The following is a 27,600-nucleotide window of genomic DNA, read 5'->3' as shown; positions in this document are numbered from 1 at the left end:
AAGTCCAGCTCATGCTGGCTTCCTCTCCGGCCGTACGTGGCAAGGTCTGCCAGCAACCTGCGGATGGTCGTGGGTTTCCCCCGGGCATTGCCATGTTTCCTCCCACCACAACGCTGGCCGCCGTCGTATTAGTGAAATATTCTCGAGTACGGCGTAAACGGTAGTTCCGGGGTTCAACTCCAAGGCGTGTCATACCTATATTTATTTACTTATTTGTTATTTGTCACATATATGGTGGCGGTAAATGTAATGGGTGTAGGACTGGGAAACTGGAGTGTCCAGCGTACTTTTGACAACTTGATATTGGTAGCAGGCAAATGGTCTTTCATAGAACGTTAGACGGCCACACGCTTATTGTAACCAAAACCCACAAAGAGTGAGAACATTGGAATCTACAAATTCCCTGCCCCAGACCGGGATTGAACTTCTATCTCATGCATCCTTGCGATTGAACGAAAAGAACATTTAATCACTCGTCCACGACTGGCTCCCGAGTCTGTGAGACATTGAAATGGGAAATTTTAGCGGGCCTGCTAAATTTAAAACTACATCGGTCATTTGGAGCTCAGAATATAAGACGGATACTTTAAGTATATAGCGTGTAGAAAATTGACCAAACGACTTCACCGACAGAGAGATAGACCGATCAACCAACTTGGCCGACAGGCAGACGAGGTGTGCAGGGTGGCTAGCCCGTGCTATATGCTCAGAAAAACATCACATCTAGCATGCGAGACCCTCTGAGAAAGATTTTCACACAGTAATTTTTTTCACACAGTATGAGATTTGGTTTGTGGTTTGTGGTGAGTGGTCTATTCTTGACAAAAGATTTTGCTTTATCACATTTAAGGGTGGGACAAAAAAATATCACCGTGACAGCCGTCTGACAGCGTCAGTTTGCTTTTAATAGTGTCATATACATGTGCATTTTCTTTATCTAAAGTATACACAACACGATTCTACCGATCCTTGGAAACAATTGTGGTTATGCTAAGCCGGTTCAGAGGTCAAGCTTGTACATTTATAATGGTCGCACATTTTAGGGCAATAATCCAAGGCAATATTTCAGGATCTATGGCAGCATGAAAACAGAGTGGTCGGTAATCAGAGTTCGTGATGTTAGAGATAAACACACAGTTCTGATTACCGACCACCCTGTTTTCACGTAGTCATAGCTCCTGGATTATTACCTTAAAATGTGAAAATCTGGTGAAAATCAAAGCACATTTCACAGTGAATACTTACCCTAATTGTTCACTTAACACGTTATTTAATACTGACAGAAAAACAACATACAATTGCTCCGTGCGTTTATATTTCTGTAACGCGCATTCAGTTGTGAAAATGGGTTACATTGCTACTGGACAAAAGGTCAAGTTTAATGGAAAAGTAGCCGATGAGTGTTGATATTTAAGTTAAAAAATTGCACTTCTTTCTAAAGTGATATCCAGGTGACGTACATTATATCGTTCAAGATATAATTTTTATTCAGATTTTAATTTATTTGAATGGTATTTTACGCCGTACTTAAGATTATTTCACTTCGCCAGCATCACGGCGAGAGGAAACCGGCCAAACGCCGTGAGAAACTCACGATCCTCCGCATGTTGCTGGCAGACCTTCCAACGTACAGCCAGAGAGGAAGACAGCCTGAGCTGGACTGGAACTCACAGCGATCAAATTTTACAGAAATTTGTCTTTACAAGGATGGAATTGGGTATATATTGTTATTCCTATTGACGGCCATGCAGATCTGTGATTTTGGCAGAGCTAAATAACATCTTGATGAAAATTATCATATAGACGAACACAAAACAGGCAATAAAACTTCAAAGATGGTAATACCTGTATTTTCTGTATTTACCAGAGTTATCTCCAATTATCGCCTTTCAATAAATATCGGAATCGTACGTGTACCTGCACTATTTAGAAATATACTGGTAAAAAAGATGAAAAAGTTACAATGCCACTCGCTTCATACATTTTAGAAGCTTTTTTTGTAGATTTTGAACATTGACACGTGCACAGATAAGGCGTTTTTTATGAAAGATAAGTTATTTTGGCTATTCTAAAATACTTCGATTAGATTTAGGTTTATCTCGATTTTTTGTTGAAAATCTCAGGTATGGCGTTATTAGCCAGTAAAACAGGTTAGTTCATAATGCATGACAATGACTGATCGTGTGTTTAGATACGTTTATCTAAAGAGACCAGCTGAAGAGACTGAATTCTGCTTAACTGATTATCTGTCCAGCATGGTTGATGGTCCCACAAAATGACATCTACAACCTAAAAAAAGGTATAGGAATTTGTAAGTCAGCGCAAGATATCTTCAAGATTGGTACTTCATTTCACGTTGTCACGCATGCAGAGGTTTGCACTTTAACTGAAGTGTGACTTATCTTACATCACTTTCTTACATCAGTACATCTTTCGCTGTACGAGCACTTAACTGGCCTTGTATTGACACGCGCGCAAGCGAGGCCCAATGACTCAGGAGCCTCTCACCAATGCGGTCGATGCGAGTCGAAGTCCAGCGCATACTGGCTTCTCCGGTCGTCCGTTGGAAGGTCTGGTAACAACCTGCGGATGGTCATGGCTTTCCCCGGGGCTCTGCTCGGTTTCCTCCCACGATAATGCTGGCCGCCGTCATAGAGTGATATGTTCTTGAGTACGGCGTGAAAACCCAATGAAATAAATAAAACAAATACACTGTGTCGACACAAATGACTATAACGAAAACACCCACAGGGAATAAGTACATGTAACTAACAGCATCCCGGTTGCGATTCATCGGTTTTAGACAAGACTCAGGGGGAAAAACTCTATGAGTTAACTACGATATTCTATGTGGACGTCGATATTTTCCATGGCATCAGATGACCATGCATGCCTCATTAAATAAAAACTAGACGTGTTATATTTTTGTTATTTGGTGACAGCGCTATTATTTCAATGACGATCACAAACCGATGTATCATGTGACACATACGAGAATTTCACCACCATCATTAAGATGTATAGATATTTGTTTACCTGACAGCATTTCCCCACACATGCCGTAGACATACTCGGTCATCTGCTTGAGAGCCATCAGGTTTCGAAGTGGAGGAAACCGTTCGTGGCAAGGAGGTAACAACCACATCTCTCTGTATAGAACATGTAGCCCTTCATATACCGGACATACACGAACCTCCTGAATGGGCCACGCAACTTACTTCGGACTATAAAAAATCACTGGGACAAGCCAATTCATATTATTTCACATTAATTTCATCCTAGACATGTAGAAGTTATGAATGGATCAGACCGGTTTTTTGACACTCATCTGAGGGGCGGGGGTGGGGGTGGGAGAGTGAGTGAGTGAGTGCTTGGGGTTTAACGTCGTACTCAACAATTTTTCAGTCATATGACGACGAAGGAATCCTTAGGGTGCATGTACGTGTAATGTGCCTCCTTGTTGCAGGACGGATTTCCACCGCTCTTTTATTTAGTGCTGCTTCACTGAGACGACTTACCGAAGGCAAGTAAGCCGCCCCGCCCGAGCCATTATTCTGATACGGGTCAACCAGTCGTTGCACTATCCCCTTCATGCTGAACGCCAAGCGAGGAAGTTACAACTTCCTCTTTTAAAGTCTTAGGTGTGACTCGATCAAGGATTGATCCTGGATCTACCGGTCCCGAAGCGGAAGCCGTCACAGAGTGTGTACATGTGTACATCAATTTTAACAAAATCAGACAATATTTGGAGCAGTTATTTCATGGAAAGCAACAACCAATCAAAATAAGGGAAATCTTGGGATAAAAATGCTGTTATAACACGCCCGAGATAAAGTATCTTTGTACAAAGAAAACTCCACAAGAAAGAAAAAGAAACAATGTCTTTGTTTACATACATAGATTATTTATTATACATTACATTTTATGTACATAATACGACTGGAGTATGACGAGTAATGCCATATACATAATCACCAGTACCATTTGAAGAACAACTTCTCAGTTATGCTTCCATTTTCAGAATTTACACATGCACTCCACTTTACAAATATCAGTCCTGAATTTAGAGCTAATTTACAACAGCCTCCCATGGAGCTCCACTATTCGTCTGAAGATGGATTTACTCTCTATATCCCTCACCTGAATTCCACTATTGTAGACTTACCCGGAGTCCAGGGAAACCTCAGAAGAATCTTTAGAACACTTAGTTTTGTTTATTCCTGAACCATAATAGACAATACCCCATTGTAACATTTGCGTATGACTCTTCAAACCATGTATCATTGAAAGACGTGAATGTCAGCAGACAAACGTTTCTATCTTTATGATTCTAAAATCTGTCTTAACATATCATCTATCAAGAACAAACTGCGACCCTTCCTAAACTGTTTTCCTACTTATCTTCGAGATGATATTTCACAGTATTTATTTGATTCTTGTTGAACACGATACCACTTCACAGTAAGCCGCGCTAAAAAGTGTGGATATACCGCTATCACATACATAACCAAAGCCAGATAGACATGTCAACATGACAAAGCAACTTGTAATGGAACATTTCAGCGAGAATCTCTCACAACAGGACTAGCTATACATTATCTTTGAGAATTTGAATTCCCTAAGTTGGTTCTGTAAATCTCGCTTTTAGTGCCTTTCTTACATGATGGATTTGTTTCATCCTTTTGAATATGAACATCACCCATTAACAAAGTCCCTATTTTCAGTCTCAGAATGCGTTCATACCACAGTGAGGTTTTCATATCTGCGCGTATGTTAAGAGACATTCAGCTGTTAATCACAGCCCACAGCTACCCAATCTAGTCCCCGCCCCCCAAGCTCACCCCAAGCTCTGCTCAATTGTCCAGAATGGTCTTGTATGCCTGCTGCACCCCTGGATAAACATCTGTGGCTCTCGCCTTCAGGGAAAGCTGCAAGACAGAATATATGAGTGAGTATTTTCAGTTATCTCTATGTGTAGATGGTGTTAGTAGCAGTGGAGAATTTTGGTACAGTTTCCCAGTCCACAAAAACTGACCTGATCAGATTTATGAGTACTTGTAGCAGCGACGAGAGCAATTAGTCATTCAACACACAACAGTTTGAATGGTCAGTCGGGTTTACTGGAATACTTGTATATCTAAGTTCATCTAAGTTCCTCCTGAAATAAATTTCCGATTTTGCAGGGCATTAGATAAGCTCCTTCAAGTGATCATTTTAAGTGCCGTTTATGACTGATGTTTTAGATTTAGGCAAGTCAGGATAGCCAGTGTAATCATTACATTTTAACGCACAATAAAGCAGTCATGATTACAATTCAAGGAGGCTGTAAAGTGTCGAGTAGAAACCAACATGGGAACACAGTCACAGATGAAGATAAACTTCAGTGAGTTCAGGGTAGCTGTACGTATAAGTCGGTTTTGTCCATTGAACTTTTATATTTACTTAAAAGTTTTCACAGACAAATCCCAAGTATCAGTTATTTTCTACAACCAAAATGTAGGAAATGCAAGGGCATGAATTTTCATGAACATCATCACTAAGTTTTACTCCCAACGGGTAAATACTTGTCCTACTAACCGTGAAGTGTGGATTGCCTGGTTGTATCTTGAGTTCAGCTAACACCCAAATACCATTGGTTAGTTTGAGGGATTGGTATAACATGTCCTGACCCTCCACATTCCGCTTGGCGATCGTAAACACGTTGTTGTTACGTAACTTCTGGGATACAGTATCTGCAAAACACAATGAAGACATTACGGCATAATCAATGAAGCTTTATATGTAACACAAGTATTCCTTTGTGTCATTTTTAATAAATGTTTGATGTCATACTTAAGAAGTGTGTTGCGTAAAGTGACCTTCAGAGGGTTACTGGCAGTCTTTTCCACATGTGACATGTATAATACTGGTGGACATCAAGTGGGTCTAGCTGGAACTTCATGCAAGACTACACAAGAAAAAAACTGCCTACTGCTCATTGCCACCAAGGCCCCACAAGGACAATGGAAGCACAGGATTCGGAAAAGTCCCTGCCCCTGCAGAAGTATTCAGTATCTACTGACTACATATGGATAGAATCTGACATTTTCAATTCAAATGTACATGTACAATAGGTCATATCTAGAAAAATATGACCTAGTGTAGATGTATATATGAATTGAAAATGTCAGATCGTTTGCAGCACAAACTGCCAGATATGACGTCAGAAATGAGTCATATTAAAGGAGCTTGGTTCAAACAAACAGCCTCACTAGCCTGGTGATGAAGGACAAGTGTACCTATGTACACCAAGTTATCAAATCTCTGAATTAACTATGGCGAAATATCTTTTCAGCATATGTTGTCAAAGATTTAGGGCATAATTAAGAACATGTTTGTTGGGGGTAACCCTACCAAACCCTAAAGTTTTTACTTGGAATTAGAGGGAATTTCCTTTTTTTGTGTCTCTCAATGTTAATTTCTTCAAAATTGTTATCGCTTTCATTAGCCAGAATGAAAACATTTCCCCACCGGCCCTGACCCTATATTTTGTGTTACAGCTAGGGTTAAAGGCAACAAATAATTTTCTTTAGGATAACTTTAGGCCAGCCACATGTTGCAACAGTTTTGTGATACAGTCCCCAAATGAGTCAAACTACCCTGGTGAGGCGGGTTCCCACAAGTAACCTAATTAGTCTCGCGATGGCCTACGAGTCGAAATGAGGTGGATTCCAAATGAGTCCAACCCATACGAGTTTAAAGGATGCCTATTCTCACCTGCATTATGCTGCACATTATTTAGCGTGGTCTGAACCTCATTCTGAGCTGGAATGTCTTTCCACGTGGCCAGGAATATTCTCTTCTCCATCTCCCCATCCTCCACAAACAGGATATGCATGGGCAGAGTGCAGCTAAAGTAAAACACATCAATGTTGTTCTTGATGGCCACCTGTAAACATACAATATTTGAGGGCTTGCCGCAAATATACATGTGTAATTTCAGAACAGAAAAAACAGGATCTCTTTCTCTAACACTTTTGCCAGCATAAGCTCGATGAACTCACAGCAGTCGCATTGATGAGAGGCGCCTTGGTCATTGTGCTGTGCTAGCACACTAAACACTAAGCCATGGACAGCCTGTTTGTGCAAGGTGAAGGCAAACTTAACACAATTTCGGAGTTGATATATTATTTTCAAACCCTACATGACCTAAAATTTCGTCCATGACTAACTTGTCCATTTTTCCTGATTCTGAGAGTTCTATTCAGTTTAGAAAAGTGTTTTGAGGTCTGCTTGGAACATACATGGTATTCTAATGGAAAATTGTCAGTTTCAGCACAAAAAATAATAGCTTAAGACATTTATTTGTCTCTAAAAATGCACTTTTGTGGGGGAATTAGGTTATCTTGAGACAGAGATGAATTCATTATTTGCCCCATTTTGACAACACCTGCTCTTTGGAAACTGGACACAGTCCTTGAAGGAACAGGATCACCGCAATAGCTCTGACTTGATGCTGTGGTTAAAGTGAGCATAAAGTCAGCCACTAAAGCTGAATTAATTAATAATGTAGTATATCCTGAAATGTTCTAAAAATATTAAAAAAAAAACACTTATTAACAAAATAAGTACCCAAGAAGAAGTTTGGAACAAATTGAAGAGACAGACGTTGAAAACGAGTGGCCATAATTGTTTCCAAGCGATATACGTCAAAACCTAATTCAATGTGGTCCTTGTGGAATGCCTCAGAAGAAATAAATAAATACTGCTCACAGACAAGCGTGGTGAGAGTCTTTGTGACAACTGATTCCCGGATTCTCGTTGAAATTCTAAGCCTGCCAAATAATCTCCTTGATCAGGAATTTTTCCAAGGCTCAAAAACTTTTAACCAAATCCCAGTGCTTTCCAGATTTTCAGTGGGAACATTGCATAATAAAGCGAGCTTTACAGATTCATGTTAAAACATCCGAAATGAACGTACCTGTAAATTGGTGAGTGGCTCCATTCTCTGTACTAGGCCTAGTGTATTGAGGGGTAAGGATGCATTAGCTGTCTGGTTGGGGAGTAAGGGGCTCTGTACTTGTAATGGGGACGCTGGCATTAAACCGAAACTGAAAGTAAAATGCTAAATTGCAAAATAGTGAACATACAAAGCACAACTTATTCACAACCTAAATAAACTTGCTGTTTCATGTGTATGGATCAAAATTTCCTGGCTTTTCCAAGGTAGAAAATAAGCATTTTTCAGAAAACTTGGAATGAATATTTAAAAATTTCTCCAAGAGAACTTCAGTACACTTAAAGAGACTCTGGAGAGTTCTGTAATCTTTAGATCAGCAGTAGATTACAGCCAACATGTTTCTCAATTTCAAGCTTTTTGCAGGCTTAACCACAGAATCCCCTGAATTTCCAGGCCCGGCACAATACCTTGTCACAGTATCATTGTTAGGAATTACTCTTTCTAGACATAACACAGTGCTGAAAACTGGCAGAGACCAATCCTGATTTGGAACATGTGTTTCATTACCAGAATCTATGATATGTTCCGAAAGTGTAACTCTAACAACGGTAATACTGTTAAAATCCACTTTGACAACAACATCTATCAATGTGACGTACATACCTATTCTTGTTAAATTGCACTGCAAACTCTCCCATGGACTGCATGGCTCTATTTGTGAAGGACAATTCCATAAAGATCTGGTTCTGCTTCCTGGCAAACGTTCCCGATACTTCCATCCCTTTGCCCTTAGAAGCTGGGAGCCACACCTATAGAAATATGAACATTACAGCTAACAAAGTACTGTTATTATGTCTGGAAGTCCTCCTTAAAGACAGATTTGTGGAGGAAACAATCCATACTTGCTAACCAAATCAAATGTTTTTTTAAGGTATTGTGAATGTCAAATTATTGCCTTTCAGTAAATATAAGATTTGTACCTGTACTATTTACAGTGTTAAAATGAAAAAGTTTGAAAATGTTATAAATGCAACCAGCTTTATCAATGTTAGAAACTTTTGTCACCGATTATGACAAATCTCCTTGCAAAAAGCCACTGCTGAACCACCAAGAACTGGGTTTGTAACTCTAACTTTATTGGTCAATGGTACCAAATGACATCCATGGGCTGATATTTTCAGAATGAAACAGATGGCTCCATTTCCGCCAAATAGAATTTACCCACTTTTTTGGGCTTTTACCCTCAGTCAAAATCTAATATGGCCCACTACAAGTAATTATTAACAAAGGTGATTTATTTCCTGATGAATTAAATTTACCCCAATTAATCACCAGCATTGTTATCGAGCAATTGTGATTGAGTAATTGTTGTCGAGTAATTGCTGTCATCGTTTTGATGTTTTTGGGACAAGGACATAATGGTATCTTACCTCCTGTGGTGGTACATAGGCTTGTGCAGAAGAGACCAGACCAAAGATATCACTAAGTCCTCCCAGGTCTGGGGGGCCGGAGGTGGGCCCAAGCTGTGGAGCAGACAGAAGCAATCTAGTTGTACCAAGTTGAACAGTACATGTCAGGGTCATCCATGTCAGGATTAGACTAGGGCAATCTTTGAACAGCCTGATTAATATCTCATGGGTGTTTAAATCTGTACTCAAGATTTTTCACAGCTTCAGGTTCATGAGTATCTGGAGCATACCTTGGCCCCCTTTGACAGTCACATGTACCAGCGGTGATATGGTTCGCCAGCTCTATACTTTTATCAGTGGGATACAGTTTAGACTAGTAGGTTTTAGTAGACACAGTAGGTTCAGTTTCCTGCTTACGTTTTATCATGAAACATTTATTCTTGACACACAGCCACCATCAGGGAAAGTGGTGATGTGCACACAAAACAATGTTGTTTGAACAATGGGCATTAACTCATACATGCAGGTTAGAAGTACATTAGTTATCTCCCCTGACAAAAGCTTTTAATTTGTGAGCACGTTGCCATTAAGATTTTATTTATTTATTTGATTGGTGTTTTACGCCGTACTCAAGAATATTTCACTCATATGACTGCGCCCAGCATTATGGTGGGAGGAAACTGGGCAGAACCAGGATGTAACCCACGACCATCCGCAGGTTGCCGTCAGACTGTTCCACTTACAGCATGAGCCTGACTTGAACTCATAGTTACCACATTGGTGAGAGCCTCCTGGGTCATTACGCTGCGCTAGCGCACTTGCCAAAAAGACAATGGTGATATGCATGTCCAAGTAGCAAATCTGACCAGTGAAATTCGTTTTTAATTCTCTCATTATTTTAATACATGCGCAACATCTTTACCTCAAGATTTTATTCAACCTGTCACAACCAAATCAAGAGACAAGAGAACATTTTGAGAGGTGTTTATTGGTTTGAGTGCTGTTTTATACCATCATCAAAAATAATTCACTCATTTTATACATCATTCTATCCAGGAAAGAGAATCTCTTTTATAAAAATCAGTTGAAATTTCTTGTACTAGATGACCCCATTGGTAAAATGGTTAGTTCTGACAATTTTGGTCAAGGATTTCCCTTAAAATCAGCTCATGAGCTGAAAATTCCCTTTCCTGTCCATCACTCAAACGCACAAAACTCCAAAACCCATTCTTCTCTTTCACTAAATGTCATAAAACTCATGTTAAAACTCAGGGCATAAGATGACTTCTCACAAAGACACACTGCCAAATTCCAACAAAATTTACAGTTACAATTTGTTGATGAAATGACATCTAAGGTAAGAACTCAGTTCAGTTATGTAATGACTATCAATCTGTCTGTGACCATCACACATCACAGCACACTACTCACCAGGCTATCCAGTCCCTCCCCCAGCAAGTCCATGCCCCCGGCGCTCTGGACAGGCTGCTGGGTGGTCGGGGTATACATCTGCTGCTGGTGCATGCCCATCGGCGGCCCAAGGTCCATGTCCAGCAAGTCAGCGATGAGGGAGTCTGCCCCCGGGATGACTGTGGGCTGTGGGGCGGCAGGCTGACCTGTGAGGTCAGCAGGGGTGGGGGCAGCATCATCAGCCAGAGCACCACCCCTGAAGAGCAGAAACAACAGGTATGGTGAGTGTTGATTCTCAATCACAGAAGTAGGTTTTGTCACTATCAGACCATACATTATCTTGTGCATATATTTCAAAATTTATTTATTTATTTATTTCATTGGTGTTTTATAGCATGCTGTTAAAACTTTTTTCTTAAATTTGGGCACATATTTCATTGGTCCTTTTTTACGTCATTCTCAAGAATATTTCACTTATACAACGGCAGCCAGCATTATGGTCAGAGGAAACTGAGCAGGCCCAGGGGAAACCAAGGACCAAACTCTGGTTTCTGGCGGAGCTGGGCTCACACATATATATGTATATTACATATACATGTATAAAAATTATGTTCAATTGACCTTTACATGTGGGGCAATCTTAGGACATATAAAATAAATAAACCAAAACAACTTTAACCATCATTCATCTTTAGCACTCACGACGTAGATCTTGGAGGTAGGGCCCGCCTCAAGCTGGCTCGTCCCTCGACAAACGCATTGGGTGGTTTGTGATAGACAGAGGCGAGGCTGGAGATGTGGCAGATGAGCTCGTCTAACAGTGTTGGCTCGATCAGGTCCGTCTCCTCTGAAATCAGAGGCTTCTCCGCCAGAACCACCTCCTTAGCAGCAGCTGGATCTGTGGACAGTAGGCGCCAGTAGATGTAGCCACGGTCACGCAGGTCAGGATTGTCACTGTCCTGTGGAGGAAAGAAACACAGGCAAGGCTTTTGTTACTCAAGTCCTAAATAGAATTGACCAGATTGAATGAATGAATGATTATGGTCTAAAGTCACTAGGGCAAAATTGAAGCGATATTTTGTAGAGAACATGTTTAAAACAGGACAATAATCCTGAGAATATCCAAGATAAAAAAAAAAAAAAAAAAGAGAAGAAAAACATTTTTAAAGCCAGCTAAAATGACACAACCCTTCGTTAAAACTAAACATGATTTGATATCTTATAATCCAGCACTTCATTCAGCCGATCTGGATAGTACTTACAGTTTACTCATAGAGGAGCGTCTGGCGCTTTTCACAGTGCACAGGTATTTCACATCCTTTTTTAACACATTACATGTAGTTCACATAATTCCAAAACTAAAGCTATTAAGCTGAGATATGTGCAGATTGAGATCATCCCATCAAGACAAACACATAGAATCACGAACATGTCTTAGAAGACTGAAGATTTTATACATACCAAGGGTTTCAAGTTTTGGTTTATTTTAATATTGGTCTGAATGTTGTTCAATGCAAAGTCCAAAATAGTGTTTCATGTGTTCAACATTTAGCCCAATGCAAACTTATGACAAAACAAAACTATTTGCCAAAATGCATTTTGTCGCTACAACTCTATGGAAATTAACAAAATATACAAATTATACCTACTTACACTCAAGTCCCACCTGTTGAGTCAGATTTAACATTACAACCTAGTATTTACCTGTTGATACGACTCACCTGTGTGGCCAGGCTAAGCACCTGCTGTACCAGTTCCTGGGTGTCTGTGGGACGCTTGAGGAAGAGTTTGACGATGGCAGTCAGCAGTTGGAGCTGCACCTGTGTGTTCTCGTCTTGGAAACCCTCCAAGAAACTCTCCAGAAGCTCGTCAGCGTTGTCAATCCTCTCCGCGTACTCACCGATGATCCAAATCATGGAGGCCCTAAACAAAAAATGTACAGTTAAGTTAAACACTAAAGGCTGACAAACTAGATGTATCTCTTTTAAGCTGATAAAAAAACCTTGTGTTTGTAAAGCTTCCTTTGTTCATTTGATGTATTTATTTATATGGTTGATGTTCTAAGCTATACTTAAAAATATTTCACCCATACGATGGCAGCAAGCATTGTGGTGGGAGGAAACTTGGCAGAGCTTGGGGCAAATCCACGACCACCTACTGGTTTGCTGACAGACCTACGCGAGTTCTATGCCGGCATGAGCTGGAATTGAAGGATCCCATTGATGAGAGGTACATGGTCATTTCGGCCACGGACACCCCTCCATTTGTTGCGAAGTATTGGAACAGCTTTCTTGATTTATTAATTTATTTGAATGGTATTTTTCAGTGAAGATGGCCAGGTTGACAATATTATTGGCTGTCAGGTTTACCACTGGAGGTAACTAGAGTGCACCTGTCTTCTTCAGCAGCTGTCAGGTTTACCATTGGAGGTAACTAGAATGTACCTGTCTTCTTCAGCAGTGGCCAGGTTTACCAGTGGAGGTAACTAGAGTGTACCTGTCTTCTTTAGCAGCGGTCAGGTTTACCACTGGAGGTAACTAGAGTGTACCTGTCTTCTTCAGCAGCGGTCAGGTTTACCATTGGTGGTAACTAGAGTGTACCTGTCTTCTCCAGCACCGGTCAGGTTTACCATTGGAGGTAACTAGAGTGTACCTGTCTTCTCCAGCAGCTGTCAGGTTTACCATTGGAGTTAACTAGAGTGTAACTGCCTTCTCCAGCAGCTGTCAGGTTTACCATTGGAGTTAACTAGAGTGTACCTGTCTTCTCCAGCAGCTGTCAGGTTTACCAGTGGAGGTAACTAGAGTGTACCTGTCTTCTCCAGCAGCTGTCAGGCTTACCAGTGGAGGTAACTAGAGCGTACCTGTCTTCTCCAGCAGCTGTCAGGTTTACCAGTGGAGGTAACTATAGTGTACCTGTCTTCTCCAGCAGCTGTCCGGTTTACCATTGGAGGTAACTAGAATGTACCTGTCTCCTTCAGCACCGGTCAGGTTTACCATTGGAGGTAACGATAGTGTACCTGTCTTCTCCAGCAGCTGTCAGGTTTACCAGTGGAGGTAACTAGAGCGTACCTGTCTTCTCCAGCAGCTGTCAGGCTTACCAGTGGAGGTAACTAGAGCGTACCTGTCTTCTCCAGCAGCTGTCAGGTTTACCAGTGGAGGTAACTAGAATGTACCTGTCTCCTCCAGCAGCTGTCAGGTTTACCATTGGAGTTAACTAGAGTGTACCTGTCTCCTTCAGCACCGGTCAGGTTTACCATTGGAGGTAACTAGAGTGTACCTGTCTTCTCCAGCAGATGTCCGGTTTACCAGTGGAGGTAACTAGAGCGTACCTGTCTTCTCCAGTAGCTGTCAGGTTTACCAGTGGAGGTAACTAGAGTGTACCTGTCTTCTCTAGCAGCTGTCAGGTTAACCACTGGAGGTAACTAGAATGTACCTGTCTTCTCCAGCAGCTGTCAGGTTTACCATTGGAGTTAACTAGAGTGTAACTGCCTTCTCCAGCAGCTGTGAGGTTCACCATTGGAGGTAACTAGAGTGTACCTGTCTTCTCCAGCAGCTGTCAGGTTTATCATTGGAGGTAACTAGAGTGTACCTGTCTTCTCCAGCAGCTGTCAGGTTTACCAGTGGAGGTAACTAGAGTGTAACTGCCTTCTCCAGCAGCTGTCAGGTTTACCACTGGAGGTAACTAGAGTGTACCTGTCTTCTCCAGCAGCTGTCAAGTTTACCAGTGGAGGTAACTAGAGCGTACCTGTCTTCTCCAGCAGCTGTCAGATTTACCACTGGAGGTAACTAGAATGTACCTGTCTTCTCCAGCAGCTGTCAGGTTTACCAGTGGAGGTAACTAGAGTGTACCTGTCTTCTCCAGCAGCTGTCAGGTTTACCATTGGAGGTAACTAGAGTGTACCTGTCTTCTCCAGCAGCTGTCAGGTTTACCAGTGGAGGTAACTGGAGCGTACCTGTCTTCTCCAGCAGCTGTCAGGTTTACCAGTGGAGGTAACTGGAGTGTACCTGTCTTCTTCAGCAGCGGTCAGGTTTACCATTGGAGTTAACTAGAGTGTACCTGTCTTCTTCAGCACCGGTCAGGTTTACCATTGGAGGTAACTTGAGTGTACCTGTTTTCCCCAGCAGCTGTCAGCTTTACCACTGGAGGTAACTAGAGTGTACCTTTCCTTTTTCATCAGCGTGAGAATACTCTGGATTTCAAGCGCAAGCTTAGTACGAGTCTGCAAATTTCACTGGTCAGGGGCTGATCAGCTGTTGCAGGGACAATGCTCTAGCCATACAACCCAATGGGAAACCCTGAACTACTTTCCAGCGGAGTTTTTAAATTAAATCCTTATCTGAAGGATAAGAGTATAATAGGATCTGTCATCTATGATCTCGGGTCACTTACCTAGCTTCTGGCTCGTCCAGTGTGTCCAGATTCTCACACAGCGTGGCAATGATACTCTCATACTTGTTTGGGTATTTACGGAAAATATCCTGGAGAAACAAAAAAAGGGGTCAATGCTGATGTTATATATGCACTCAACCAAATGTTTCAATATTGTAACTACTCAGCACAGGTTGGCTTCCTCTGGGCTCTGTCGTATAAGTGAGATGTCCTTGAGTATAGTGTAAAATACCAATCAAATAAATAAAACAAATAAACAACTCAGCACAGGCACTTTGCCCCTTCCTATCACTATTTAATGTCTTACAACCAGTATTTCTTCACTTCCTTGGTTTTACAAAAGTACCTTATGCTGACGTATTTTTTCTGGATTTACTAAATTGGTGTTTCATGTCGTCATGAAGAATATTTCACTCACATATAACAGCTTTATGTTGGGAGGAAACCAGGCAAGGCCCCGAGGAAATCAGGCAAGGCCCCAAGGAAACGCACATCCATATGCAGTTTGTAGGCAGAACTTCTCACAAATGACTGGTGAGGAGGCCAGCATGAATAGCACTTGATCTTACAGTATTGGTGAAGGCTTTTCCAGTACTTTTTAAATCATAATAGTGAAAACAGTGAATACAGTACAAGTGCAAATGTACATAATTTATAATGTCTGACGGATTGAATTTGACCAAAATTTTTATACGTGTTATTTTTATATTTTTATACAAGTCATACAAACTGATAATAGATTTACCTTTATGACAACAATGGCTTCCTGCACCACATAGTTGACCTTTGTCTGGATGAGGTCAAGCAGCGTGCTTACACACCTCTCGGCAGCCTGCTCCACTTTGATGGCACAACGACCAATTGCACGGACAGATTTACGGACAAAGTCCACATCCACCTCGGTGGCATATCTGCAAGTAATCAAAATAGCTCCACACGTTCAATATACTAATGCCACATGTATTTGAACCAAATGAACTTAAGCATACAACCTCAATGCATGTCTAACCATGTCTAATGAGCAACTACACTTCTAAATTCTCTATTTTTTCACAAATAAGCACTTTAATGAATCTTTGGATAATTATGATTTCCCTTTTAGAATATTTCACTGAACGACCTATAATTTTAACCCCAAAAATGTATTTCTGGAGGTACATGAAGTCAAATATAATATAAAACAAAATGAAACTGACATATCCCCACTAGCATATCATCCTATACCTTATACACAAACCTCAAAATACCTTTATGAACTGACTAAAACTTTTAAAATAAGTGGGAAATAGATGTACTTTAATAGTCATGCGTGAAAGAACCCCTAGATGGGAAATGAAGCCCCCTCACTCAGGCATGTCAGGTCGATTGCCAGCCTGCTCACCGAGACAGATCGTCTGTGAAATGACGCAAGGGTTTCCCTGTTATGTGGTTGAAGTTATGTTACAGGTCTAACCGATGAAATAGGCCAAGCTAAAATATTCATTGTTAGTCACCAGCCCACAGTATGCCATTAAGTATTTGAAAGAAGTTTAATCTTACGAATTAGATATTAATAATACATGAAAGTGTCTTTAGTGAGTAAGTGAGTGCTTGGTGTTTCACCTCATACTTAGCAAGGAGTCCTTAGAATGCATGTAATGTGCCTCCTTGTTGCAGGATGAATTTCCACCGCTCTTTTATCTAGTGCTGTTTCGCTCAGATGACACTAGCAGTACTCACTCTTTGAGCTCAGCCAGCACCTGGGCAATATTAGCCTGGTTGGTCAGACGAATCATGATATCCAACTTCTCCAGCTTCACGTAGATCGGGTCGTTGTACTTCACAAAGAACACTTTCATCTCATGCTTCAGGATGTCCGACCTGTAATGGGGTCAGAGGAACTACGAGTTAACTGCGGTGGCAGTACATTAGGTTTGTTTCAATTATCTCATTGGTGACTGGTGATAAACCTCCTGATGTAAACAAACAGCTGAAGCAGTAAGAGCTGGATTTGAGAATGACTTTTTGTAAGGAGTAGGTTCGCTGGTGTGAGAGCAATGTTTTAGCTGAAGGTACCTCATAGGTATATTTTTGTACATAAGCCAGATTAAACTTGGGGCAGAGAACACACATGAATAATTCTTGTTGGAGGAAAGGCAGAACTTGTCACAATAAAATGATATGCTCTTGATCAAAACGGGATATAAAGGGGGCTTCTGAGTCATGCTGCGCACGTATATCAATTAATCTAAATACCAGGGTGAATGTTAAAAGAAAGCATTGTGTCAGCTGGTCCTGACAACTACAAAACTCAAGGATGCTCGCTTTACTCAGCACTAAATCATCGGCTGCTAAATTCAAATGTCTGTATTTCACTTGGATTTTAGTATTTTTCTGACGACACATTTTTGCTTGATTCTGAGTGATTCGTCCACCTTTTGGGTCACCTAGATACACATGTTAAGAAGTTTTTTGGTCAGGAAAGCATAAGTATTGGCATCAAAAGTATTATTTTGAGGCTTTGGTGCGCTTCTCAAACTGCATTCTTATATACAGATCTTTAGGTGAATTAATCTGACAGAAATGCTTATGCATGTTGTGATCCCCGCTTTCTTGCCTGTTTTTTTTTTTTTTCATATCCCTGGATCATAGCACTTTCTATACAGGTCTGTCAAATTATGCAAATTAAAGATGAGCTTATCGGTGGGAACACCTGAACAGTCTCTCAATTGGTGTACGCTAAATGGAATTATTAGTTTGATCAATATGTTATCCATTTATACTCAAATTGTGATTATTCACAGAAACAGTGCAGGGCACAGGATTACAGAGTGACTGGTCAAATTTAATTTGCCCTCACCTCTTCTGCACAATGAGGTTGATGTTCCTCAGGGCCACATACTGTATCTCTGGCTCAGCAGACAGGAGGGTCACAAGTGGGGGTGCCAGTTTCTTTTGTAACACGGACACATAATCCCCCGACTGTTCCATCATCTCCATCAACTTCAGAATTACCTGTACAAATACCGGAGACACCCAGTCAGGTGTTTGATGAAATTTAAGACTAGCAAGAACACAAAATCAAATTTGACCAGCTGCATTAAAACAGGACAAACATTGATTCAATCAATCACATGGAATAAGGATGCTAATGAAAACAGTTTTCCCTATTTTAATTTGAATCGTCCAGGATTTATCAACTTCTTCCTTTAATATTTATCCTACCGGTGACTAATGACCATTTTTATGACAGCCCAAAAGCTTTATCACTGAAGGATCCTAAAAGAAGTACATTAGAAATGTCAAGATAAGCTGTCATTTTCTTCTGCTGAAGTCAGCTAAGGTTTACCTTTACAGCTGACAGGACGACAGCGGCATTAGCATGGGCCAGACGTGGTGTGACCCTCTCACAGATACTCTGAGCCTCTTTGTCATCCTTAGGGGTGTAGTTAGATATGGAATCCAGGATAAATACCTGACCCCACCTGTAGTACAATGTGAAAGTAACTAACACAACGAGTATAAAAAATTTGGAATAATTTTCCAAGATAAGGCAGACATTATGGCAATACATACCTGCCTATTATGATAGCAGTGGTTCCAAGCTACAGAAAAATGAACTTTGTTAACCACTGATAGTCTCTTATTTATTCATATATGTGCCCTAATTCCTCAGCCATTCATATCACATATAAAAGAGCAATTTTCAGTGAAATTTCTGCACATTTTTAATTTCACTTTGGAGCCACAAACTACCTTGGTTGGATTGCCCAATTTGAGGGCTTTACAGAGAGTATAATTTTACCAGTCTACACAGAATAATGCCTTCAGCATATGTTTGAGTAATCAAATTACAATCAGGCAAAAAGGTTGAAGAATTACAGAATATTACTTTATTGATCAGATTGACATACCGGCCTACCATTTTAGTTGTGATGCATGCTACAGATATATGAACTCTATTAACCACTGACAGTCTCTGATTTGTTCATATACCCTATATGACCATAAATCTTGTCCATGACTAACTTGCCCATTTTTTCTGATTCTGGGAGTTCTATTGAATTTAGAAAGGTGTTTTGAGGTTTGCTTGGAACATGGATTGATATTTTACTGGAAAATTGTAAGTTTCAGGCAAAAAAAAAAACAAACAAAATCATTTTGTGATATATATTTGCCTCTAAAAAGGCAAAATTTTAGGTTATTATATGTATATTAATGTACTTATTTATTTGATTGTTGTTTAATATGTATAAATGTTATGTAATGGATAATAACTTCTATTTATTTGGAAGCGATGTTTCGGTATAGATACTAATACTGTTTTCAAGCAAGAGGGAGCATCTTTGCTAAGGCTGGGCACACATGTGCCAGACGTGGAGTACTCACTCTGTGCACTCATTCAGAGCGGTCAGTAGCTTGTGGATTGTACTAGAGTTCATGTCCAGCATGCCATGTGCAGAGGGTGATGTGTCCAGGATTTCAGATATGGCTGCCACAGCATTAGCCACAACCTGAAAACATACAACAACTTTTATATACTACTCAGAAGTACGGCTGTCGGGTTTATCAACACAGGAGACACTAGGAACAACCAACAAGGTATCACTATACCTTCCCAAATGCCAAAATACTCATCCAGCCCCATTCCACAGGTGACGTGTGATGGCTTCAGTTGGTATTTACATTTTGTTTAGCCACACACTGCAGCTGAAGGGAGTTGTTCAATTCAGATGGTTTTCAATTAGCATTTGTGTTTTGTTTATGATACAAAATGCAGACTGAAATATCAAATTACCTCTGTTTACAGCTGAATATAAACAGAACTTCCTTGCTATCTGAAAAAAACAGTAGAGCCATTTGCATGTGGTATAAAACAAAAACCTAAGCCTCAATGCTCCAATGGGAACTTCAAACCGCCCTAGGAATTCAATTATTCATCGCCTTATTTACATAATGGTAACTTGGGGTTAGGAATTGGTGGGTGAATTTTCTGGAATTTGCTTGAGCTCGACATTCCCTGTTACCCACCATAGGGTTTGAGTCGGACAGTAGGTCTCTGAGCAGATCGAGGAATCCCTGGTCCTCAACCAGCTGGGCGTTGATGTCATGAAGTTTGGCTACACACACAGCTGCCGTCTTCCGTACATACGGGTCCTCATCCTTTAAGCATTTCCTCAGGGGCTCGCACAGGTACTCCGTGATCTTGTCCACCCGGATACAGCCCATCGTCCTCACGGCCAATGCTCGTATCAGAGGATTGGTATCTTCACAGTCCTAAAAATAACAAACAAGATGTTTAAAAACAGACACACTCTATGTATAATAACCTTATACTGTTCTACAACACTAGGTTGTGACATGAATGAGCCAATGACATGAATGAGCAAACAGTTTATCAATGGATCTCATCTGGCATGTGAAAAAATATATAGTATCAGAGATTCACTAAACAGTTACCATACACTAAATGCATAAAAACCTCAAGATTGGGAGGCACAAAACACATCTCATTCTGACTTATTACCCAGCGATCTTTATTTTTTGATTTATTTCAAGGGTGGTTAATGCTAAACTTCTCTTCGAGTCGAGGAAAACAAGCTATCCAGAGCATATCATCCAATTTTATGTTGCAAAATGTGAATAGAAAGCTGTCTCATTTCATTTTTAACTGCTTACATACCTTTACAAATGTATTCACTGCCATAATGGCCATGTCAGGCTGACTTTTGGCGTAATTCATCAGGTAAAGGTAAACCAGTTTCTTCAGTTCCAGGTTGTCTGTCTGCATGCAGTTAACAACATCCGGAAATAGGGCACTGTTCAAATGAAGTTCAATATCCTGTGAACATCCTAGGAAAGTAGTATCAGCTAGCTTCAGGTGTATTACACTTATAATAACATAACCTAATGTTCAACATGGACTCCATCAGTAGAGTTGGAAACCTGGCTGGCACAACTGAAATACATAAAATATGTATGTGAGCAAAACGTAACCTATTAAGAAATGTGCCCATGTGCCTGTCACAACTTGCCTTATTTCCTTAGCTGTGTTAAATTCTGCCTTAAAGAATTCAGGTTGAGTATGGATAAAACCAGTGGAGATAAAAAGAATTACAACACCACACATACTGAACTGACCTGACATCCTTTCCCACGGTCATACTGGCTATGACCTTCTTGACTGCCTCCTTTTTCTTCTCTTTCTTGTCACTGTTTAACTCAGCTTTGAGTTCAAATATTTCACCTGAAAAACAATAAGCTTACATGTACATGTACTTTTAACTAATCTAACATTCTGATTCTCATGTTAATGAAATTTCTTTCAGGTAAACAACCAAAAGATCAAACAACAGCTTTTTTCTGACGGGATGAAACAAAAAAGAAAACATAGCCAAAAAAAAATACAAAGTAAACAGATTTGAGCCTTACCTTTTTTAGTGGTGTTGAAATACTTGGAATCTGTCATTTTTGCCATCTTCAATGAACTTGTTTAGTCCTACAATAAGCACATAATGCAAACAATATAAGGACATTTGATCACTACTGAACATTTCCTTCCAAGGTGATATTCACATGGAATATGCGCTGTCTGATGGACTGGGATTAGGTTATGCATGTGTCTAGTGCCAACAGGAGTGATAATGATCAAGAAACACAGATTATTTATTACCATTTTGTGATTTCTAGCCAATGCTGTTTCCTGATTGTATATAGATACATGTATTGATTACTGTGTAAAAGGCTTATAAAGGATGATAGCTATGAGTGCCTATGGGTGTAATTTGTTGGTAAAAACAAATTCATTTGTGTTTGGCCAACACTGCTTTATGCCTTGTCCATATATCATTCTGTTACATGTCTTTCTAAAGGCGCGGGGGGGGGGGGGGGGGGGGGGGGGAGAATGAATCTGAAGGCTTAATTTTAGGTTGAAACATTCTGGAGAGCTTCTGTGACTAAAAATACACTTATTGAGGAGAAGGGAGGTTTTTACCTGTAGTATAGAATATTTAATTTATGATGCTAATGACCACGTTGAAATAAATGTGGTTATTTAAAGTCATTTCACTATAGCTGTCACTGCAGGTTTCACAAACCACACATGGCACTTACTGCACTTACTTCAAGGTAGAAGGTGAGATTGCACTGAATCACTTGCAGAGCTCCATTTAAGTAATGCTCTGGGTGTTCCTAAATGTATTCTTAGTAAAACCCACATACTGTTTGGTCGTCAGCCTACCTTGTTAGACAGAAGATAAACATCTAAACTTCAGCTAGATAGCCACAATATGGCTGAAATATTGCCGATGTGGTGTTAGACCATAAGCGGTCATTCATTCGACTAGACATTTCCCTCTGCCACCATGTTTTGTCAACTGTACGTCTACTTTCGGAATCTGTCGAAATATAGACCTCACCTCTCCAGCACCAAACATGAACTGGTGCTCTGTACTGGACTGACATATTGTGATCTTAATTCTACGGAAAATCATGGACAGAGAAACACGCCACAGTATATTGTGCTCTACATCTGAAACACTCAGAGTATAACTTTAATGGCGGGCTACAAACGCTTCAGTGCAATCTCACCTTCTACCTTGAAGCATGGCGAGTTTGATAAAAATGTGCTACGGTACACCAAATTATCACTTTGACTTCAGAACTATTAACTTCAGCTGGCATGGTGGATGGGTGCACGATACTGTTTGTGCATGGTGGCAATCCTGTTATATTCCTTAAAATTCTGGTACAAGGGCAGATTTCATACAGCTTACTTAGTGTTAAGCTGCCCTGAGCTAAGTGCACTTTAAATCTCTAAACCATACGATGTCATGGTAGTTAAGCGCTTACTTCATTATGTCAGTTTCATGAAACCAGCTCCTTGTACTGTTGTTGTTGTTTTATGGGGGGTGTGTCATAAAGTCGCTTTAATAAAACCTTTCCTAGGTGACTAACGGTGAAAACATAGTTGACAGGGAGCATCAAAACAATTGATTCATTCAACAATCTTTTGATTTAAAAAAAATCACACCAGTAAATACAATACCGAAAAATTGACACTTACATGTATGTCCGTCAAAATAATGTTAATGACATACCGGAAGTAGAATTATACACAATCTATCAACGCCGATTTTAGAAATTGTCACAAAAGTATGGCATCTTGCTTCCCAATAGTAAGCTAGAAATATGCGGATATGCCTAAAACATGTGAATTTGGTGGAAATACTCACGCATAAAATGCGACGATCAAAGATGAAATAGGATTTTAAGACGAATAATCCAACCTCCCGGCTTCCTCCCAGATGATAGTGACCTTGACCTTAAGCGCGTACTTTGCCCGGTGGGTACTGTTGTAGTGATGTAAACGTACCAGTGTGTTTAGATAGGTTGATGATAGTGCAGTAGTGATGTCTAATGCTGAGCACAGGTAAACGCTTCTTAAGTTTCGATTCAGTCCGTTCTGAGGACTTATATTTTGTGATTTTAAGGTTGACAAGTGTTAATACAGTAAATGCAATTGTTCATGTACGTTGTAGCTGCGTTCAAGCTTCCAAGCAAAAGTCGTGAATGTTTCACTTTCGTTTTTAACCGATTGCCTCATATGTGGAGCCAATGGGTTGTACTTGTAGCACACAATTTTGTGGAGATAAAACCACTATCATTAACCCTCTTTCTGGAAACCCATAAAACTTTTAGGGTTTCTGCTTAACTGTGGAGTTTTTTCTCGGATAACAATCACTTCGATCAAGTCGTTAAAGGAATAGGACATAGGTATGGCCTACTGTGAAGTTTTTTTGGCACAAGGGTGTCTTAACTGGATGAGCAATTTCGTGTATATCTGGTGTCGTTCAAATGGTATTCCACTGAAGTTACCTTTGCCAGTATGGGTTACAGGCATATTGTGACCTGTTTAAGGATACACTGCTGTGATCAATTCAGCTTTGGAGGAGCATAGCTGTAATTAGCCTAACAAATTAGACATTGTATGCCATCGATACAACATGGATAGCATGCAACGTCTAATTTATTAGGCTAAGCTGTACTCTTCTCAGATTCAGCAAGCCAAATCTGAAATGACTTTTCTTGATTCTTATTTTCTTAGTCTGACATTTTGCCGAGGTTTGGAGGTCTCACAGATATTGACACAACCAGGAATATTTGACCAAAATTAGTCTTCAGACTTTACACTTTATGTTAATAGTTACAATGCTTTAGACTAATACAGCATGATGGGTATTTTTTTTCGTGATGTTTTTCACTGATGTTTGGTAATCCTATATGCCTCTGTGTTTACTTAAATATTTCGTCATGGCTATATAGCTATAACGAAATATTCAAGTGACGGCACAAGGCCATGGACAAATTACTGTGCAAATTTACCACAAGTGATACTAGTATGTCATATTGCCATATACAAAGGGAGTGTTGTTTGTTACAGATACAGATAATGCATTGATGGTGAGTTAGTGATGGAGTGATCAGTTGAGAGAGCCAATGGCAGAACAAGGAGCCCATGTGACCTCAGCCGTGGGGGGCGAGGGAAAACCCTCGATATTTGAAGTGCTCGCCCAAGAGAGTTTGATGAGTGCTGTCAGGCCCGCACTCAGGCATGCTGTCAGGGTAGGTATTTATTGATTGAATGACACATTTAATATAGTGTGTGTGTACATTATGTAATATATATAGGCTACATTCAAACCTGTAAAATTTTGTCTGCTTTATTTTTGGTACAATAAAGAAGAGCGAAAACATAAAAATCTCAGCATATATATATGAAAAGTCAATGAATAAATATCACCATAGTCATTAAAAAATTTAAAATAGACATGGAGAGACCTGTGTCGGCAGGGTTCCAGTATATCGAAGGCTCAGTTTTCATATAGAAAACTCACCAACAAAGATCCTTAATATTCTTAGCGAACAATTGCTATGCAGGTCTATAAAGTACAAGTATGTCGAAATAGAACAGGAAATAGTTGACATATAATCGAAACATCATTGTGCTGTTACATATAATTGGGGAGCAGACTTTTCATTTGACGTGGCACATGATGTTCACTCATTTCAAAACCAGACTTGACAGGGAATTTGCGGTCTCAATGTTTCTGATGCCTTTTTGACAATAAGCGGTCAAAGACAATCATATGCTATCTAACGTTAGTTGGAAGATCACTTGTTGTCCACCAGATTGGGTTCCATGTCTGTATATTGCACATGGAAGTTCGTCAGTAACAAAGGTCGATGGTTTACTTCGGCACACCCAGGCATTTGCTCCACCCGTTAAAGCGACCGTTGTTGCATAAGTGAAATATTCTTGTTAATCAGTCAAAGAACTGCATCAAACAATGTATGTAATCAGACTTGTGGATTTGCTTTGATATATTTGCAGGTACTTGGGGAAACAAAACCAGCGCAGTTTGGATGGCTGTACAGATATTATGAAGAGGCCTATACAGTATTAGACTTGGTGCTTCAGAATTACTTCCTGAAAAACTATGGTGAGTCTTAAACATAAAGCACAACTGATCTTTTTTGATCTGATCAAAGAACAGACTACAGTCCCCCTGATGGGCCGTGTGAATCTGTGATTCTGTTCTCTGGCGCTGCAAGGTTTTCTGATATGAATTGAATCACCAAAATTTTGTGTTTGACCTAATCCGTCATAGCCAGTGAACACTTAGGGAAATCTAGGAAAATACCTTGGCAAACACGTGAAAGTTTTCATTGGTTCAAGTGAAGGTGTGTCTTCGTTAATGTTCATGTAACATAAATGGATACAAAGAGGAGCCTCTAACCAAATGGTCCAGCTCATGTTGGCTTCCTCTCCAGTCGTACCTGGGAAGATCTTCCATCAACCTAGGTGTGGTCATGACTTTCCCACAGCTTCTGCCAGGTTTCCTCCCACCATAGTAGTGGCGGCCGTTGTATATGTGAAGTTTTCTTTAGTATGGCACCAGTCAGATATTTACAGTCTTATGCCATTACGTCATGTACCTGGCGCTCACTGTTGTGACGTAAATGTGGCAGAAAGTGTACGTAAAAAAAAAGTTCGTATAAATAATTGTTTGTCACATGATTTCGTATGATTTGTTTGTAGTCGTAAAACGTGAACAAATGTTCGTCATGAAAAGGTGTTAAGCCAAGTTACCAAACTTTGAAAAACACCTCGTTGTACGAAGACATATATTTATACCACCTCATGTTTTGTTTAGGGGGATCATTCTCTGAGAATTTCTATGGCCTGAAGCGAGTTTCTATGAGCAGAGACACATCATCATCTGACCCCCATCTGTCCTCATCACAACACTGGAGGTCTCTTCTTACCCTGGTACTGTTTGGTAGCGATCATCACATTCTTCGTTGTCTTTATCTTTGTGCCTGTATTTATATACCTGTGTGACTGAGGTTTTACAGAATTGTTCACTGATATAGTGGTAAATATGTTTGTGGCTGGAAATACCAGAGTGCTGAGTGTAAGCCAAAAGTCTGTGCCAGGAACTTGCCACATCTCCTGGCTAGAAAACACAGACAAGTTTAAGGTTGAAGCAAACCTGAGTTAGTACAACACGCATCTTTGTCAGGTACCAGCCAAATCTCCTGGCTACAGGATGCTCACAAACCTGATGAGAGCTGGATTCTGCCACTTAGCTCAGGGTGGTGAGAGCAAGGCTTTGCCCAACTTAAAAGATTGAATAGTATTGTCTTGGTCAGTTTGAGATGTAATTTGCGAGATGTAACATTTTGGGATTTTAATTGAGTTATGTCCCTTTACCAGCCTCAAGCATCAATAAGGGCTGTAGTTTTATACATGTTTGCCTACTTCATGTTTGTACAGAAATACTTTGAGCGTTTTACATGAATGGGGTTTACCCTATAACTATTGACCTAAAGCAAGGCCTGTTTTAGTTTCTTTTATTGTGTTTGATGGATTGTGCCTTTGAAAATATTTATAGTTAGTCTGACACACGTGTGTTTTGTTTTGAGATTAAACATGGAAACTGTGGTCTGTGCAGGTTTTTCTTCCATACCTCAAGCAGAAGATGGATCATAAATTTGAGGAGTTGAGGAACATACAAGGAAGTGTTTTTAGTCAACAACAGGTCAGTGTGCTCTTATAGCCAGCATTTTTAACCGTTTGTAGACGGGACCATGTGGCCGAGGCGATTAGCGCACCAATGTTTGCGCATTGACCCAGGAGTCTCTGACCAATGCGCTTGCTGTGATCTGAAGTCCAGTTCATGCTGACTTCCTCACCGGCTGTATGTGGGAAGGTCTTCTAGCAACCTGCAGATGGTCATGGGTTCCTCCAGGCTGTAGTAAAAGTGAAATATTCCTGAGTACGGCATCAAACATCAGTCAAATAAATAAACAACTACTGTTTGTTGGGGTTAGGATGCTTGTGGAGCACAATAACCCAGGAGCGTCTCACCAATGCGAGGTCTCCGTGGCTCAGTTGGTTAATGCGCTAAC

The 27,600-nt window shown here is 40.3% G+C and overlaps 2 protein-coding genes across 2 annotated transcripts; one reads left to right on the top strand and one right to left on the bottom strand.

Moving 5' to 3' along the window:
• Positions 1 to 3,883: 3,883 nt before the first annotated feature.
• Positions 3,884 to 21,636, bottom strand: LOC135476222 (AP-1 complex subunit beta-1-like). Its single transcript, XM_064756165.1, has 19 exons — positions 21,559 to 21,636; positions 21,268 to 21,373; positions 20,810 to 20,945; positions 20,158 to 20,403; positions 19,516 to 19,640; positions 18,476 to 18,611; positions 17,987 to 18,141; positions 16,867 to 17,007; positions 15,893 to 16,058; positions 15,148 to 15,236; positions 12,480 to 12,681; positions 11,461 to 11,717; positions 10,780 to 11,014; positions 9,370 to 9,462; positions 8,603 to 8,748; positions 7,961 to 8,090; positions 6,757 to 6,928; positions 5,578 to 5,732; positions 3,884 to 4,928 (listed from the first exon to the last, which is right to left on the bottom strand). Exons 1-19 carry the CDS (start codon positions 21,602 to 21,604, stop codon positions 4,854 to 4,856), a joined length of 2,811 nt encoding a protein of 936 aa, XP_064612235.1. The 5' UTR covers positions 21,605 to 21,636; the 3' UTR covers positions 3,884 to 4,853.
• Positions 21,637 to 23,493: 1,857 nt separating this feature from the next.
• Positions 23,494 to 27,248, top strand: LOC135477142 (peroxisome assembly protein 12-A-like). The gene is made up of 5 exons (XM_064757298.1): positions 23,494 to 23,557; positions 24,569 to 24,750; positions 25,520 to 25,628; positions 26,343 to 26,458; positions 27,144 to 27,248. The coding sequence occupies exons 2-5, from the start codon at positions 24,625 to 24,627 to the stop codon at positions 27,246 to 27,248; spliced, it is 456 nt and encodes a 151-aa protein (XP_064613368.1). The 5' UTR covers positions 23,494 to 23,557; positions 24,569 to 24,624.
• Positions 27,249 to 27,600: the final 352 nt, after the last annotated feature.

This window comes from Liolophura sinensis, chromosome 10 (genome assembly GCF_032854445.1).
Source record: "Liolophura sinensis isolate JHLJ2023 chromosome 10, CUHK_Ljap_v2, whole genome shotgun sequence".
Classification (NCBI taxonomy): Eukaryota; Metazoa; Mollusca; class Polyplacophora; order Chitonida; family Chitonidae; genus Liolophura; species Liolophura sinensis.
This window is presented reverse-complemented; position numbering and strand designations above follow the sequence as displayed.